We start from the raw sequence: 17,729 nt of genomic DNA, 5'->3' as shown, positions 1-17,729 counted from the left end.
ATAATTATTGCTCGAGGATCTATTGCTTGGTTTAGGTGTTGAAGAGTCCCCTTCTTCTCGCTTTTAAGATTTTTTTTCTTTAGAAAATCTCCTCTAATTTTTTTTACAATCTTCCTCAATTCTTCTTTGCTGGTGATACTAAGTCAACTCCTATGGTTGTGCTTGCAACGGAAGAATACCAGTCCTATTCTTGGAGAATGGATTCAAACATGAACCTGCACAAATGCATGAAATTATTCCTTATGATTCCAGGTGATTTCTAATTATTGTTATTTTTATTTTATTAACCAAATCAGATTTAATTTTTATTGTTGAGTTTTTACCGCAACATAGAAGACGCTGCTCTTTAAGTTAAATTAATCGTCGCACATGGATTTACCAATCTTAAGTTATCTAAACAGAAGGAAAATGACTAAATTAGATGTTTTCCATAGGCACTCTTGCTGTAAGAATTGCTAAACTGATTCAAAAATGGTGGCAATTTAAGGCAGTTTGGAATGCCTTCTGGACAACTTTTTTTCCCAAGACACCCAAGTCATACAAGGGATTTTTTTCTATCACCGCATATTCTCCGAATTTGATGTTTTGAGTTTGCTATTTAGTCGAATGCAAATTTTATATTGAGAAAATTCTCGTATTTGTTAAAAGACCTCCTAACCATTTGGTATTGCTAGAGTTTTCTAGCCAGCTAAATTTAGAAATTTGATGACTAGTGAGTGCTCGGAGAAAACATGAAAATAAGTTTGCTTCAACAAATATGAATTCTTTTGAGATCGGAAGGAATCGCAAGTAAAAAAGAAATTTTGCCATTATTTTATATATTTTTAATGCTTAGTTTCAGTTTAGATACAATTTTGATCATTGATAAGGGACAATTTAGTCGATCGGTCATTGATGGCCATAAAGTTCATAAAAAATTATCCGCTTTGGATGATGGGCGTACTCGTACTGTTTTGTCCGTGAGCTCTAAAATAAATCTCCAAGGGTAAGAGAGATATGACGAACTTATGAGTCCTTCGTTCACATGCTCCTTAACCAATATGAGACTAAATGATCTTATCAATTATGATTCTAGAATCAGTAGAATTTTTTTTCTGCTCTCTCGATACAGTCGCTTGATGGAAAAGATGCTGAGTGAATTTTTGTAGTTGGAATAATGAATAAATAGTTATATCAATATTTACAGTATTCAACCAGTAATTTCTTCTCAAAAGATAAAAAAAATAAAAATGCTAATCCAAGTCAGTTGGCTTGAACGTATCCTAGTCGACAGCATATGTTAAAGATGTGGATATTCAAAATGCAGGTACATTTATGTTATAGAAACTTTTACATTCTTAGAAAACTTTGAAGTTATTTTCCTGAGCTCCGTAGATAATCTATAGAATTGGATTTCTCGGGAGCAGCTTATGTAAGTATGGTAGAAATAAAAATATGAAGTTGGAGATTGGGTTCTTGGAGGATCCAACTTTTAGCTAGTCTGAATATAGAAACTGTGAATCATGGTGAGAGTCCGAGCCAAAGAGCAGGCATCATGATTTCGTCCATGTTGATCAGTGAGCTATTGTGTAGGGCTTCAGCGAGAGGGAAAGAGTGATGCAGTGAGAGTTCAGTAAGATGGACGATGAGAAACTGCAGTGGCGAGAAATAGAGCAATAATTATGAGAGAGGAGTTATGAACCTTGGTTCTCTAGTTTGACTGAAGTACTTAGTGTTGGCCGAAAATGCTTGGCCTTTGAATGCCCAGATTGTAAATGAATAAAATGATATAAAATATAATTTTAATTTTATTACTCGCATTTGATTTTCATATTTTGAAAAACTCAAGCAGATGCTAGAATGTGGCAAATTGGAACACTATGCTGAAACCAAAGAACAGGGCCAGAATTTATTGTTATTATATGATAAACCACAGGATAAGATTATTTGTTAAAATATGATTGTGAGCATGCTGCTATCTTGCAGGCTGATGGACTCGATGCAGTTGGAGTTCCTGCCAAACATAGAGGAATAATTTGCCTACCGCCAACATGTTTCAGAATAGTGAAGCACTGGCTGAAGGCTGGGAGACAGATCCTTCCTATAATCCTCTCAATAATTATGCAATTTTTCCCACGGCATTTGAGATTGAGAGGCATGCCGAGAAAGGTAAGAAGGTGACCAATCTGAAGGAAGAATGGGAGATCATTATCAACTGACAAACGACAATAAAAGACCAGCTGAACTTCCAACCATGCTGGGCTCTTTGTCAGTGTCTTGCCGGGATAATGTCCAACGACTGGAGAAGGCTCACTGCTCTTGCTGTGCACTCTCAAAGCGACGGCAGACAACATGTTGAGGTCAGAGCAGTCAGTGTGATCAGGCGTTCATAGTCATACACAAGTAAACTTGAGCTGATATCATATGACATCAATGGACAGCGTAAATAGTTATGTGACCAACATGTCTTTTTATCATATAGATAAGCTATGTGCATATTGATCTAAATCATGTACATTGTAGAATTGTTTGGCTGTATGCCTAACCTCATCCCGGTAGCATAAAAATCATTATTGTGTTATTATTATATAAAAAAATTTAATATCAGAAATTAAAATCAAATAACAATAAGTTAAATTTACAATATGTATCTTTTAATATTATTCAGAAAATATTTATCCAATATATAAATAGATAAGTGATATCAATCTATAAAAGAGAATTAAACTCATCTTCTTCTTTCCTTTTATCTCTCAATGGTTTATATGATTAAGGAAAGATTAAAAAAAATTATAATCTATTAATAATATCAAGTAATCACATTGAGTCCCTAGGAGATCACTTATATTTATAGGTGAAAGTAGGTGGTATAAAATGAGTAATTATAAGAGTTTTTTCCATCAAGGTTATCTTCGAATTATATCATAATTAGACTTTCTTTTTATTGGTTTTAATCAGAATCCTATCATATCTATAATATATTTTACCTAATTAGATAAGATCATATAATCTAATATTCTCCTACTTAGCTATTAATTGGTGAGATATAAAAAAATTTAAAATTAAAATAAATAAAATAAAATTTTATTTAAAAATAATTTATTTAATTAGATTATGAAACTTAAAAAAATAATTTACATGTGCATATAAATTTTATAAGATAAGTCAACAAGTCTAATAAACATAATACCAGACTAAAACGAATCATAATGGTTGTATATCATTAATATCATACTCTTTTCTATATATCACAATATTATTAGTCATTTTTCATACAAATACAAAATAACCCTTATAATTTATTTTTATATATTCAACCATAATATGCACACATATAAATATGAACAAGATAGTAGAAATAAATAAATTTAAGCATGTAAACAAAAATATTAATTATAATGTTTACTCAAATATATCTTTTATGGATTGCTTATAAATTCAATTATAAGATCATATTTTTTCGAACACTTTAGTTTAGGTTATAAGTCCTAAGTAAATGAATCAACAATTAATATAATAAAATTTTTCTTAATTGATATTAATTATTTCTGAACTCTTTTAATTTAATAGTTAAGTACTTTATGCTATGATGCGTAGAGTTACTAGAGTATTTATCATTCTTAGAGAAAAAAAAAATTATTAAAATATGTCAAAAAATATTTTCAGCGAGTTGGTAATTGAATTTAGCCATACCAAGTATTGAGATAAAATTTTATAATCATAAAACTTGATTAGTAGTCTCAAATCATGCCACAAAATCAGTTTTATTATTGATAATATAATATCATATTATTTTATATTTTTTCATGTAAATCGTCCATTTAATTAATACAAATATAAAGCATAAAATGGACTTCATACTATCGAGGTAATTTACAAAATTAGTATCTTAAAATATTATCATTTCAAGCTAATCTATTTTCATATATTTGAGCATATAAATCTTTTGTATCTTTTAGATATCTTATTATTTTTTTTACAACTTTTTAGTATTTCATTCTTAGGTAAATCCAATATATATATAGTATTCTGACTATAAAATTGATATTTGGTTTAGTATAAACTTGAGCAAATAATAAACTTAAAACTGCTCATATATAAAGAATATTTTTTATTTAATTCTTTTCTAAGTCATTTTAAAAATACTTATTTTGGCTTAAATTATTTTACTTATGTCATTTATTGAATAAATCTATATACTAAATCTCTTCAAAACTTCATCAATATATCACTTTCTAATATAGTCCTAGCAATCTTTAAGATTTATCCTTGAATATCTCAATGCCAAGTATCTAAGATGTTTTATTCATATCAACCATCTCAAAATTCTTAATAATTTTTTTTATTTGATATAATAAACCAAGATTATTATTGATAAACAAAATATTATTCACATATAGACCAATATAATAAACTAGCTCCCATTGATATTTAGATATAAATATTGATCAATAGTATTTTTTAAATCTGAAGAAAATAATGATATTAAGAAACTTTATATATTATTATCTCGAAAGTTGTTTAAAGTCATAAATGGATTTTCTAAATTTTTATATCAAATTTTATTTTATTTTTCTCTATGAAACATTTAGATTAATCTCAAAAGACTTATTTTCATATCCATATAATGTAATAACGAGTCATTAATGTCATAATGATTCTTAATGAGTTTATTTAAAAAATAAGAAAAATTATCTCATTATGATCGATTTATTTAGATGTCTAATCATTATATTATTCAATATTATCCTTTGAGTTATGTTTATATAATAGACTCTTTTATAATTATTGAATAATTTAATAAGTGTTTAGATATCATTCTAATCAATTGATTTTAACTCTTCCTTTATTGCATCATAGCATTATTTAGAATCATTATTTTTCATAACTTATAAAAATAATGAGAGACTCTTTTAATTCATATATCATAATATAATTCTTATAAATATACCACGTAATCAACAAAAATGGTAGGTTTTCGTTCCCATTAAGATATTCTTAAAATTATCGATTGTGATTATTTTACAAGTTCATCAACAGCTATATTAATATTATGTGAGGGTTCACTAATGTTATTTTATTATTTAACTTTATTAAATTATTTATTAATTTAAGAAACAACCATCTCTCGAACATAAAATAATAAAAGAGTATCAATCTATATCTTCTTAATGTCAAGATTAAATTTTGAGATTTTTACTCCCATAGATTCACTATTTTTTTAAAAAAATCTTACATTACTAAATTCAACTATCCTTGTATTATTATTCAATTAATAAAATTTATATCCCTTTGAATTTTTTGATAAATAATAAAATAATTAAAAATAGTCCTTGAATTTATTTTTTTATATAAATTAAAAACCTTTATCTCTGTGAGACAACCCTAAATATGTAAATATCTCAAGTTGAATTTTCTACTAGTTCATAACTCAAAAGAAGTTAATGAAATTGACTTACTAGAAGTCCTATTCAAAATGTATACAATCATCCTTAAAGTTTCTCCTTAAATTAATTCGGGTATAGAAGAATTATTTATTATGCTCCTAACTATATCTATAAGAGTACAATATCATTTTTTAATATCTTATTCTACTATGATATATGTAGTCAGATTTATTGAATTCCTTATTTTTTTTAGAATCTAACAAAAGAACCAAAATTATGATTAGACTTATCATAAATATCATAAAATTTATCACTTTTATCAAATCTAATGATTTTTAATTTTTCTATCTATTTATCTCTTGGCTCATTTATGTACACCTGAAGATGTAAATAACTTAAGACCTTAGATAATCAAATCTTAACAAATAATCTATAAATGTGATAAAATATCTCTCTTTACTATTATAAGGAATATGAAGTGAACTTAGATAATCAACATATATAATCTCAAAGAGTTAATAAAAATATATTTTATTCTAATATTTAACAATAAGATTATTGTAAACTCAATATTCACATTAATTCTATATAAATCATTATACAGAATTCAAAACTTCACTTTTATAAAATTATAATGAGTTTATCTCTACAAAAAAAGAAATAATATCTTGACAATTATAGATTAAAAAAACTTAAAGTTTTAGAATTATAGGAACATAATATCAGATAAATCATCTCTAGGTGATAAGTACAACTACTATCACTTTCGCTTTAAGATGATTTTCTATAATGATAAATATTTTATATTCTTTTGGTTCTTAATTCTCATATTAAAATGAATCTTTATTATTATTACTGTATGTTGAATCATCAAAATAGATCCATCAAGTATTAGAAATGGACTTCCGAACTGTTTGATTCGAAATATACAAAGGTCAAACTTATACTTTTCCTTTTCATACCAAAACCTCATAGTCTTTCATATGTTCTTTCTAACCACATAAGTTGTACCTTAATATGAAGATTTTTTTTTATAAGTTTACGTAGCATTTATAAACTTAAGTGATTTATGCTTTAACTTTCTTTTATTATTACATACTCCTTAAGTAGTACCCAAAATATTATGAGTCTTTCCTATTTTAATTTTAATTCTTTCTAAATACATATACTAGTTAGCTCATTTAAGTTTCACTTATCTTTAATTTTATTATAGTAAATTTGAAATAAGTCAAACTAAGAAGGAATATAATTAATAATAAATTATACAAAAAAGGAGTCAACTATATTTATGCCCAATGTTCTTGAGTTTACAATTTTGTTAGGCATATTGATGATATAATATTAAATTTCTCAAATATTTTTATACTAAATTTTAGTTAATTCTTTTATTAATATGTCAACCAATGACTTATCAGCAAATTTAAATTGATCTTTAAAAATATTATGGCATACTATAATGAAGTCTAAATATCATTAGTAATTATCATAAAATTATTTTTTAGATATTTTCATTCATTTATATCAATTATTTGTTTTGTAAAACTTTCAATAGTTATGTGATCCTTTCAACTAGTATAATTAAGGTCTAAAACATCTAGAATAAATTCATTATGCTCAAATTATTTATAATAATTTAATCTAAAATATAGGGATATTTATCAAAATACAATGAAGAAAGTACAATTGTAATAAAATAACATAATATTAATACTTTGAGTTTTTAATAAATATTAAACTATTGATATCATTTTCACCTTTGGGTAAAATATTGATATATCTATTATTCACATAAAATTATTTATAGAGGATTGATACCATTTTGATGAAATAGTATTGCTATCTTTGGGTATACAATCATGAGCTATAAGAATATCCAAAATAGTATTATCCTACTCCATCATATAATTATTCTAAATAGATTCTTATATATGATTATCTAAATCTCTTAATTATATATGTTATTATGATATTATTTGGGACTAATTCTTTAATGTAATTTTATAAGTTATTAGTCTAGGCCACTTTGATGGCTAAAAGATCAATAATATAAAATATAATTTAAAATATTTTATAAATAATAAAAAATTTAATGTAATTCATATCTCATAACTCTATAATCTTATGCCACTTTGGCAACTACTAGTTAGATAAAACTTAGGGATATGAGTTATAAATAATATTCATTAATTTTTCAAACTAATATATTTTGGAATAATTTAATAATAATAAAATAATAATCATAATAATTATTAAATATTAATCAGTATAAAAAATATAATAATTATAATCATGATAAAAACATAAATTATGTCTTTATATAAAAATAAATATTATTTCATAATTTTAAATATATGCAAGTGAATAACCAAATAAATATCCAAGAACAATAATGAGAAAACTATAAAAGAAAACTATAATTTATATTTTTTTAAAATTTTATATGAAACTTTTATACCAGTTAACCCTATTTAATTAAGCAAGCTCAAAATTAGGCTACCTAAATTGGGCTCATGGATTTGAACCAACTATTCGCCCAATTAGACTAGTTAAAATTAAAATTAAAATTGATAAAAGTAAAAAATTGATCAATATTTGACTTTCTTTAAATTTGATCAAGAAATCTAAATCTAGTCAAGCAATCAAAATATAAACATGAAAGTCCAATCAAAATATTTAATTAAAATAAAATAAATTAATTAATTTTATAATTGAGAACATAATTTTAATTTTTTTAATTTCTAAATGGTAAAGTATAATTTTTAAGTGGGATATATAATGAAAATATCCAATTTTTGAAGATCATAACTGAAAAATAAAATTTAATGACATAGATTAATTTTTTATTTATAATGGGTAAAAATATCCTTTCTAAAGACATTAATTCTCATGTTGTTGTTGCCATTGCATTTCGTCACGCCCATCCGTCGGTGTAGTAGTCGTCCATCGCATGCGCACTGCCCGTGGTAATGAACCTTTTCTCACATAGTCGATCGATGATCTCATCAGTCATTGTGCCATGCCACCATATCCTATTGTCACATTCCTTTCCGATGGAACATCTCCGTGTGCCACTGATCAAGCGTCGTTGATGGATCCTCCCACCATGTGTAGTTATGCCCATGTGTCTATTGTGTAGCTGCTGGGAACCAAGACCTTCGGCAACCAACAAACACTAACGCGATAATGCTACTATAGTCACTGCATGCAACAGTAGTCATTGCAATCTCCATAGGCTTCAGCGATGCTATAGTAATCACATGCATAAAAACTATTCAAAGTATTTGATTTTAAAAACATGACTATGATATCAATTGTTATCATAAAAATCATGATTATACTAATGTAAATTAAAATCAAATAACGATATATCATATTTACAATGTGCACGTTTTGATGTCATTTGGAGAGCCTTTATCTAATCTACAAATGCACCATCATCGAATCCAAATACTATAACGATATCGATATATAATGAGAACTAGATTCGTCTTCTTCATTCTTCGTATTTCTCACAAGATCCCTACGAGTGATGGATTAGGGACCAAGAGGTGATGAGAGAAAATCTGTAATCTCACGTGACTAAGAGGAGATGAGAGAAGATCAGTATCTCTCAATAATATCATATATCCACATATCCATATTGAAATCCTAAGAGGTTCTACATATTTATAAACAAGAGCTGAGGATCTAAGATAAATAATTAAAAAAATCTTTCATATCAAATTTAATTTAATATAAATAAGTACTGCACAACACATTACAATAGGCATTTGTTTTGCAATGATCTGCATAAGCTAAGTAATTTGAAGTTATTTTTGACGTTTTAGAATGCATCACTTTCAAGTTTCAACCATCCAATTATCTCTCGTCTCACCCACCCTCAGTAATCATGTCCTCCAAGACTATCTTGCTTTGCTTCAAATGTCATCTATTCTTGGTGCCCTCGGAGAAGGTGAGCATGTTTTGCCAATTTATCGTCCAAAGAAAACTTGATTCACGTCCAATCAGTGAAGTTTATTCTTTGTGTTACAGTTCAGCTTCCGCGTGCAGCGAGGCGTCGCTGCCCTCAAGTTTGGAGACCGCTGGTAAGCAAGTCACAGTCCATCTGCAACATCAATATGTAAGAACAAGGTGTTATTCCACAAGGCAAGGTTTTTGCATTTGCACAGGTGAATGCCAATCAATCGAGCATTATAATCTCTCCAATACTTCCAGATGCAATCAAGTACCTCGAGATTCACATGAAGCTTTGATCAAGTTGCTATCTCCTCATATATTATATGTCACCATCTCACTTGTCAATTTATCTTTCTATAGTGATGCTTATCCTTATATTTTCTTCTTTCTGGCACCTGAAAGTCACCATGGTGGCCTCCAATCAATATTCTCTCCATTACCTAAAGAGATTACAGTATTCTGCTCCTTCAATCAAGTCTGGATGTGTCCGAATGCTGTTGAAATAAATTTTGTTCCTTTCTCTAAAGTCTACAGCAATCGTTCTCAAAGCAGTACTTAAGAAAAGGAAAAAAAATTGACATTCATTGAATAAGAAAGCATGAGAGCCACAAAATTCCCATCCATGGGTGGTTCTAACAGCGTTAGCGAGGCTACGAGGTATCCAGTCAACCAACCTTACAAGATTAGCAAGATGAAAGACATCTTTATAAGAATTCTACATCCAGCGAGTGGTAGGAACTTGACTTTAGGTGCTGAATGGGCGGTTTAACCGGCTCAATTCAATCCTATTAAGGGTCCAATTGATCCCTAACCGAGTTAATGGGATTATCTCCCAATCCTAACTCAACTTATGGTCTAATTATAATAATTTAAGATATAAACTAAGTAGTCTTGGTCCGGTATGTCATTTATTCTTCCAGCGATCTTGCGACAAACTTCCGATAATCTCTTGACAATGTTTCAACGGACTCCTAGCAAGCTCCTAGACTTTATGATGATCTTCTTGGTGAGTTCCGACGAGCTTCTTTGGCAAGCTCCTGAACTTCTCAATCAATTTCAACAAAACTTCCGATGAACATCTGGACTTCCGACAAACTCTCGAACTCCCAATGAAATCTCGATCTTGACTCCGGCCCAATATTTGCTTTATGCCTTACTGCTATCATAGTTAATCCTGTATATTTTTCTTAATGTATAGATTAGATCAAACAATTTACCAAGTGATTTCATCGTCAAAATCTAACATTCAACAAATATTTCGTAGAACATTGAAAATTATATATTTTGAAAAACATGTACTTCAATTTTATGAATAAAAAATATAAGCATATCATTTATCATATTCATGAAGTGTAAATATCATAAATAATATTATAAAATAAATATAACATATATATATTATTTATATTTTTATTAATATTGAGACTCGAGCACTACAGGTAATTCTTGATATATTTGTCGAAGATATAACATCATGAAGTAGTTGATCTCAAATGATATAATCATAAATGATTATATGAAATCAAAAGAAAATCTTACAAATCTACTTATTAAAGGGCTGCAAAGATATATGGAGGGGAATGAGATTAAAGCCTATCAAATAAAAATCTTCATAATGGTAACCCAACCTTATTGATCGGAGATCCCAGGATTAATGGGACAACTAAATTATGAATGATTTAGTGTAAGCACGTGGATGACTACTCCAACCTATTCCTATGATAAATATCATAAATGCTACATGCAGAGTATATTAGGATAAATTATACTTTTAATGATTCCTATATCTAAGTAAAGTATGACAAGATATTTTTAATAGGAAGTCACCTATATAGTGTGAAGTGGGATCACTTCTATAAAAATTTTTAAGGCTTAAATTCTCTAGAGCACTTATGAATCCACTGAAATAGCCAAAATGAACGCAACAATGAGAGTCTAAGGTGTGAGGTAAGAAATTATGTGGGTACTATTATCTTGCTTTACACCAAATAGCTGAACAGTTCAAGACATCATGTTTACTAATTAGTCAAGTAAATCGATAGTATTCTGCTAAGAAAGGTTCAATACCATTAGATACCTCCTTTAATGTTTGCATATTCACTATCCTCTCACTATTCTCTCACATATTCTGCTTTACACCAAATTATAAGGTTCAATATCCTCTCACATATACTTCCTTTAGTGTTTGCATATTCACGTATATTTTATTAAAAAAAATTTCATTCTTGTGAAGGATTGTTGGAAATGGTAGGCTAAAACCATTTCCAAATGAATAAAAAATTTTCACTCGAATAGGCATGTTCTTTCGAGCGAACAAACATGATCTTTCACCTGAATAAACATGTCTTCTCATATGAACAATCATATCTTTTCACCCTAACGAGTCTCTCTTATGTGTATAAATAGATCTCATCTCATGCATTTATTTCATGAAAAATTGAACTACATTCTTGCATTCATTTGACATAGATCAAAGAGAGAGTATAAAACATATGAAGTTGTGTGTTTTTGTAATTTAGAGTGTTATTATTGCAAGAAGCGATGGTTGCATATTGAGAGATGATTATCGCTAAATTGTAATCATTAGTGCAGAGCAAATTTATCTTAAGAAAAAAGAGTCTAACTCTTAACTCGACCAAATCATTTTTAATTTAACTTAGGTTTTTATTTCAAATTAATTCGTTTCTTTCAATCAAGTTTTTTTAACAGTAGAATACAATATTCGACCCGACAGACATACCAACAATTAGGTAGAAAGTTCACATTGTTCCTAAGAACAGAAGGAAATAATAAAACTAGGAAGGAAAAAGTTATCAATCCTAAAGTCTGAACCAAAACAAATGAAAGCCAAGGTCAATATTTTGGCTTTGGAGATTTTGGATATCAGTTAAACTAAAGCTAAAGCTTTGGAAAAAAGAGCAAAAGCAATGAGTATTGCATTTTGGCTCAAGTGATTTGAGTATGTGCTCTCGGAAGGTAGGCATGTTGATTCACGATGGCAAACTCCTCACGTTAATCATCTTGTGGAAGGGAAGAAGACGTACACTCCACAAATGTATAAATGATTACATGTGGAAGAAAAAAATAGAAAAACATGTGCTTGATAAAATGATGATATCATAAATGGTGACATTTAAATAAAGTTAGATAAAAAAAAAATGAGTCCTTAAAGTTATATTATTATGCTTGGTATAAAAATAATCATTTTGAACGTGCACTGGTGTGACGGGCGAGTGGACAGTGAGTGATACAAACCACATAATTGTCCTACAACTTATATTCTAATTCACAGATTTTATGATGCATAAAAATTGACTCAAAACATGCTGTTTTTTTTTTATCACATAATGGTGTAATAGGTGAGCGAATGACGTACGAAGCACATCCAAGTTTATCGTGTGACATGAAATCCCAAATGGTCCTACATTCAGCCTCAAGCGAGGTTGCTGTGTCGTGATATCGCCTCCGGCGGTGATAATATTCCCTGAGATAGACTTGAAGACATAACCCATTCCTGCAAAGGAGCCATCGTACTCCGAGATCAGATCAAAGTTGGAAGGAAGAATACTGGGCAGAAGGCGATTCCTCGAGTCGAGTCCTTTAGATGGATCGACCCCAATTCTTTGCTCATCGTGCAGGGAGTGCTGGAATCAGTATTTGATGATAAACAGGCACAGTGTTCCTCTTCACCGGGCTGCATATGTTCATCACAAAGAAAGCAAAAAGAAGGAAAAATAAACCAAGCATCTCCAAGCATTATCATCACCAGCTGCAAAAGTTTATTCGGAAGCCATGAGGCACGAAGAGACAGGTCCCCCCATCTCCGTCCGAAAGGGATTCTTCCCACACGTAAGTGCTCACCCTTTTGCTTTCGGCAAAAAATCTCGTCGTAGGAACACAAACACACACACACATGCATGCACCACGGAAGTAGGGAATAAAGTCAGCGGCTTTAAGATCAATACCTTGCTTCATTCTTACTCCATAAACTGCAGTAGAGATTCTCCTGACGCTAAAGTTTCCGGTGAATAGCAATCCTTTCTCCATGGATTTCTGGAGTCGTTTTTGAGATCAAATGGTGAACAAAAGTTTAGCTCCTAACTCGAGTTGGTGTCACTGTTAGCTCTTTGAATCGGGGCTCCGACCGGGTCATTCGGCAGCCGGCCAGTCCTCGTCCGTTATGTGATGAGCATCTAACGACGGTGTCGTACGAGTCGGATTCCTTGCCATCTTCACTCATCACATAAAAGCATTCCATCACATTTGATATAGAAGAGGAGGTTTTTGGCTTCACCGGAAGGGAACATGTTTATTCATTTAGTCATTCTCGTGTTACGCAAACATAAAGTACTACATTACATGCCAAACCACGGAGAAGCCTCGTTTCTCCACCACATCAGACTTTTATTCGTATACAATCTGAACACGAAATAGGCATAAGCTCACACCATATGGAAGTGTGTGTGTGTGTGTGTATGTTGATTATTGTTGGTCCCTTTCGATGATGACTTGTAAGATCTCGAGTCCTCCCTTCCATCTGCCCCTCCAAATCTCAAACAATCCGAAGATGAGTTTGTCAGCGGGAGGCCTAAAGATGTGCTTGTCTGGAGACTCTGGAATATCCACGACCATTCCGGCAGTTAGTCGGCTTAGGTCAACCTTCTTCCACTTGAACTTATTGTCGACGGCATGCTTGACCAACAGGTACACCGGGCAGCCACTCCACCCGAAGGCGTCCGCCTTCATCCTCACTCGAAACTTCAATGAATAGTTATTTGAGTAATCGAGCTTTGCATTCACCTTGTCGAGTGCACTGTTGTCGAATGCGCCGCTGACCTCGAGCCACGACACTTGGTGCAACGAGATAGCTCCTCTGTAGGTTTCCAAGATAATTCATTCATTCATTTATTTATTAGGACACTTGATGCAACGAGATAAATCCTCTAAGATCATTCATTCATTCATTTATTTAATGGGACATAAAACAGAATAACATACAACGAGAAACGATATTAAAAGAAAAAAATCATTCCTTAGTGCATTGATTCATTTACTCATTTACAAGTCATAAACAAAATAGAGTCGTCTATCAAATAGAATTTATTTTTTTGTTTTTAGACGACAAGCTAAGAAGATTCTCTGCTTCATCATTTTCCAGCTGCACACGAAAACAATCCATTCATTCATTATTCATTTATGTAGGTTTGGGATGAAACTTCACGGATCACAAGTAGAATAGGGTTCGGTTTAAAAGTGTAATCTTGAGATGATACAAATTCGAGCCAAAACATTTGTCACCCAGTCAAATGATTTTATCAGAAAGAAAAAGAAACAAGAATACGGGTAGGAAATCAAACGAAGAACATGAAGTGGTTGGGAAAACATCATCAATGATGCTAAGATCAAAGACTTCTCTTTGTGACCATCAAAGAAGCCTTACCCGATTTTGTCGATGGACCAGTAGCGGGGATCGTTGCCCCAGGTGACGTCGAGTGCGGTGGGTTTTATCACCATCTTCTTGACATATTTCTGTCATAAGCGAGAAGGCAATCACATCATACGCAAGTTACATGAATGCATGTATGCATGAGAAGAGCATCCAAGTGCATCCTGGAACTCCGATCGAGTCTCCCTGTTGCTTGATGCAAGATTAACTGCACCTGGAGACTTGACCATGCATGCATTACTTTGCTTTGAAAGGAATTACCTCACCGGTCGGATCATTCTCCACGCTCACAATGGTCGAACCATCCAGCGCTCCCTTGTGGTGTGGAGTCGTGGACATTTGAGAGAGAGAGAGAGAGAGAGAAGAAGAAGAAGAAGAAGCAGCAGCAGGAGCTGCTGTGGTGATACAGGGGATGAATTGAGAGCTGGTGAATATTGAAGGAGCTTCTGAGTCGGGGAAGACTTTAAATAGATAAGAGAAAGACTATTGAACGCGAATGGTATTTGATGTGGGGGCTTCGGAAGCCGTCCTTCGTCGGAATCCTTGTGTGTAGAATGGAGTGGACGAGCGACGCAAAGCATCCGTTCCTGCTCCCATCAAGATCAGCATCCTCTAGTGGTAGGTTTGTGGACATCTTGGGCCGCAGGAGGTCCTGACTTTTCTACCTTTTCAGTTGAATGTGTTTAGGGGTGAGAATAGGGTGGAAGGAGACGACTTTTACTTAGTTTTCCATCACTTCAAAATTTTGGTCAAGAAATATAATGTCACTTTTTTTACATTGATTTTTTTTCTCATCTTATACGATGTAAATAAATTATAATATATATAATATTATTTTTTTTAAAAGATCGATTAAGATATTATTCGTGTGATCATCAATTACCCTTTAATTTTAAAAAAAATAAGATAATTATTAGACCAATAATATATAAATATATATATTATTGAGATGAAAATGTCGAAGTAAATTAATGAAATTACTAGGATCACTAAGTAGATTTGCTCTACCTTCAAGCCACGCATTGAAGAATCTAGTGATCACAAGCAAGTAACGAATAAAGCTATGCAACTTTCTCTCTCTTCTTTTCTTTTCCTTCACACATCTTCCTCTTCCATTTTCTTCTTTACACATCTATCAAGCAACAACAAAGACACCCACCTCTCTTCCCTTTTTTGTTTTCTCATGATTTTTCTTTTCTTATTTATGAACAATCTGATTGTAGATTAAAATGTATGAAAACTCATCACTTTTTGAGTTTTCATGTTACATAATTGTTATTCCAAATTGCTGAATTTTTTTTAACTACTTCAGCTGCTGGACAAAATAATCAGAGTCATTTCATGAATGTTCTGCTGCCGCCACAAGTTCTCCAAACTATTGATGATGCCTTCACCCGCTAATATCAGTCATGAACCACAATGAAATCCCTTTTTGGCAACGACACAATCAACATCCTGCATTCATCCAACATTGGGATTATGAGGTGCTTTCTGCAGTAGGTTTCAAGATTCCTGCGTCATGTCCATGCTTCATTTTGTTCCTAGTCATATCCCTCTTGCTCGGTTGAGCGAGAATCTGATCCCTCGATGCAGTACCAATCTCTACCATTTCATTGACAGCCTAAAGCTGACCAGAAAAAAAGCTTTTCTGATTTGCAAGAATCAAACTGCAGCGCTGCCATCTTGATAAGACAAGCATCAGATTCTTTGAGTACTCCTTCCAACTAATGTCTTGTGAAGAATCAACTAATGTTCTCGAAAGTTATCAACGAATGACTGCCTCTGAACAAAGACTAATCTGCAAAATAAGATTCGGAACAAAGTTAGCATAGTATGACTTGAACATCTATATACGAATTTTAGGAAAAAATCAAAAATATATAAAGGAAATACAAGTTTAGATGCCAACTGCAGGTAATAAATACCCAATTGGTCGAATGTCACTTTTTCAGATATTACCTTTGATTCGTAAGTTTGAACAAAATAATCAAATGAACAGCTGAAATTATCTGAAGAGCAAAAGTGAACAGAACAAGCCACACACACACACACACCACTCGAGTGGAAACTGTCGATCACAGAGATTCAGGTCAAATACTAACAACCTGTTGATCAATCTTTATACAGTTGGGAAAAATAGGGAGGTTTTAGTCAACCACAGCAGAGGGATTAAATTGCATACTGATTATTCTTTTCTATGAAAAATAAAAGCAAATGTGAGGGCTATTAACCTACTGCTAGATGTTACATGAAGAGTTTCTTTTACTTAAACAGCCCAAGCACCTCGTGGAACCATGACAAGTGGATTCAGCCAGCAACACAGTGGAAATCTTCATAGCTCCATGGACTAGACAATAAGGTGGTATCAGAATTCTGAAGCATTGAGGTTTTTGCATATCTCAAAGGTCTAAGTTTCTCTGTGACTTGACACTCTACTACATCCACAAACAAACCATGAAGACATTGAGCATGGGCAGAATAAGGATAGATCACTATGAACAGAGACTAGTATTACAACTACATCAAGCACCATCCTCTAGAAAACACTAGATTAGTGGCTGTAGCAAGCAGGGAAGTTCATTTATTTCTGCCGTGAATAGATGAACAGGATACCAACACTTGATTGACAAGCTTGTACAACTGCATTCATATAAAGCTACAATTGCAATGGCATCTAGCACATAGCTACTTGTGATATTATTCAACAAGTTCTGCTATTAAATTGAGCATAATCTCTGTAGGATTAGGGAGGAAACAAATAAGAAATAGCTTCATCAAAAGACTATTTGACACAAGCTATGTGCAATACAATTATTTACAACTGATAAATAAATATATAAAGAGGCAAGTTTTAGTCTCATAATAATTTTTGTATTATTTTCAAACTGGCTGATCAAATTTTGATAAGGGAAACAATCTCTTCATTTGCAAGACAAGGTTGCATACATTTAACTCTCTAG

At 31.4% G+C, this 17,729-nt stretch overlaps 1 protein-coding gene across 1 annotated transcript; it reads right to left on the bottom strand.

The window, feature by feature from the left end:
• Positions 1-13,612: 13,612 nt before the first annotated feature.
• LOC135605253 (protein PHLOEM PROTEIN 2-LIKE A9-like) lies at positions 13,613-15,220 on the bottom strand. The gene is made up of 3 exons (XM_065095129.1): positions 15,031-15,220; positions 14,764-14,852; positions 13,613-14,196 (listed from the first exon to the last, which is right to left on the bottom strand). The coding sequence occupies exons 1-3, from the start codon at positions 15,106-15,108 to the stop codon at positions 13,806-13,808; spliced, it is 558 nt and encodes a 185-aa protein (XP_064951201.1). The 5' UTR covers positions 15,109-15,220; the 3' UTR covers positions 13,613-13,805.
• Positions 15,221-17,729: the final 2,509 nt, after the last annotated feature.

This window comes from Musa acuminata, chromosome BXJ2-2 (assembly GCF_036884655.1).
Source record: "Musa acuminata AAA Group cultivar baxijiao chromosome BXJ2-2, Cavendish_Baxijiao_AAA, whole genome shotgun sequence".
Taxonomy (NCBI): domain Eukaryota; kingdom Viridiplantae; phylum Streptophyta; class Magnoliopsida; order Zingiberales; family Musaceae; genus Musa; species Musa acuminata.
The sequence above is the reverse complement of the archived record's forward strand: the minus strand, read 5'-3'. Positions and strand labels throughout refer to the sequence as shown.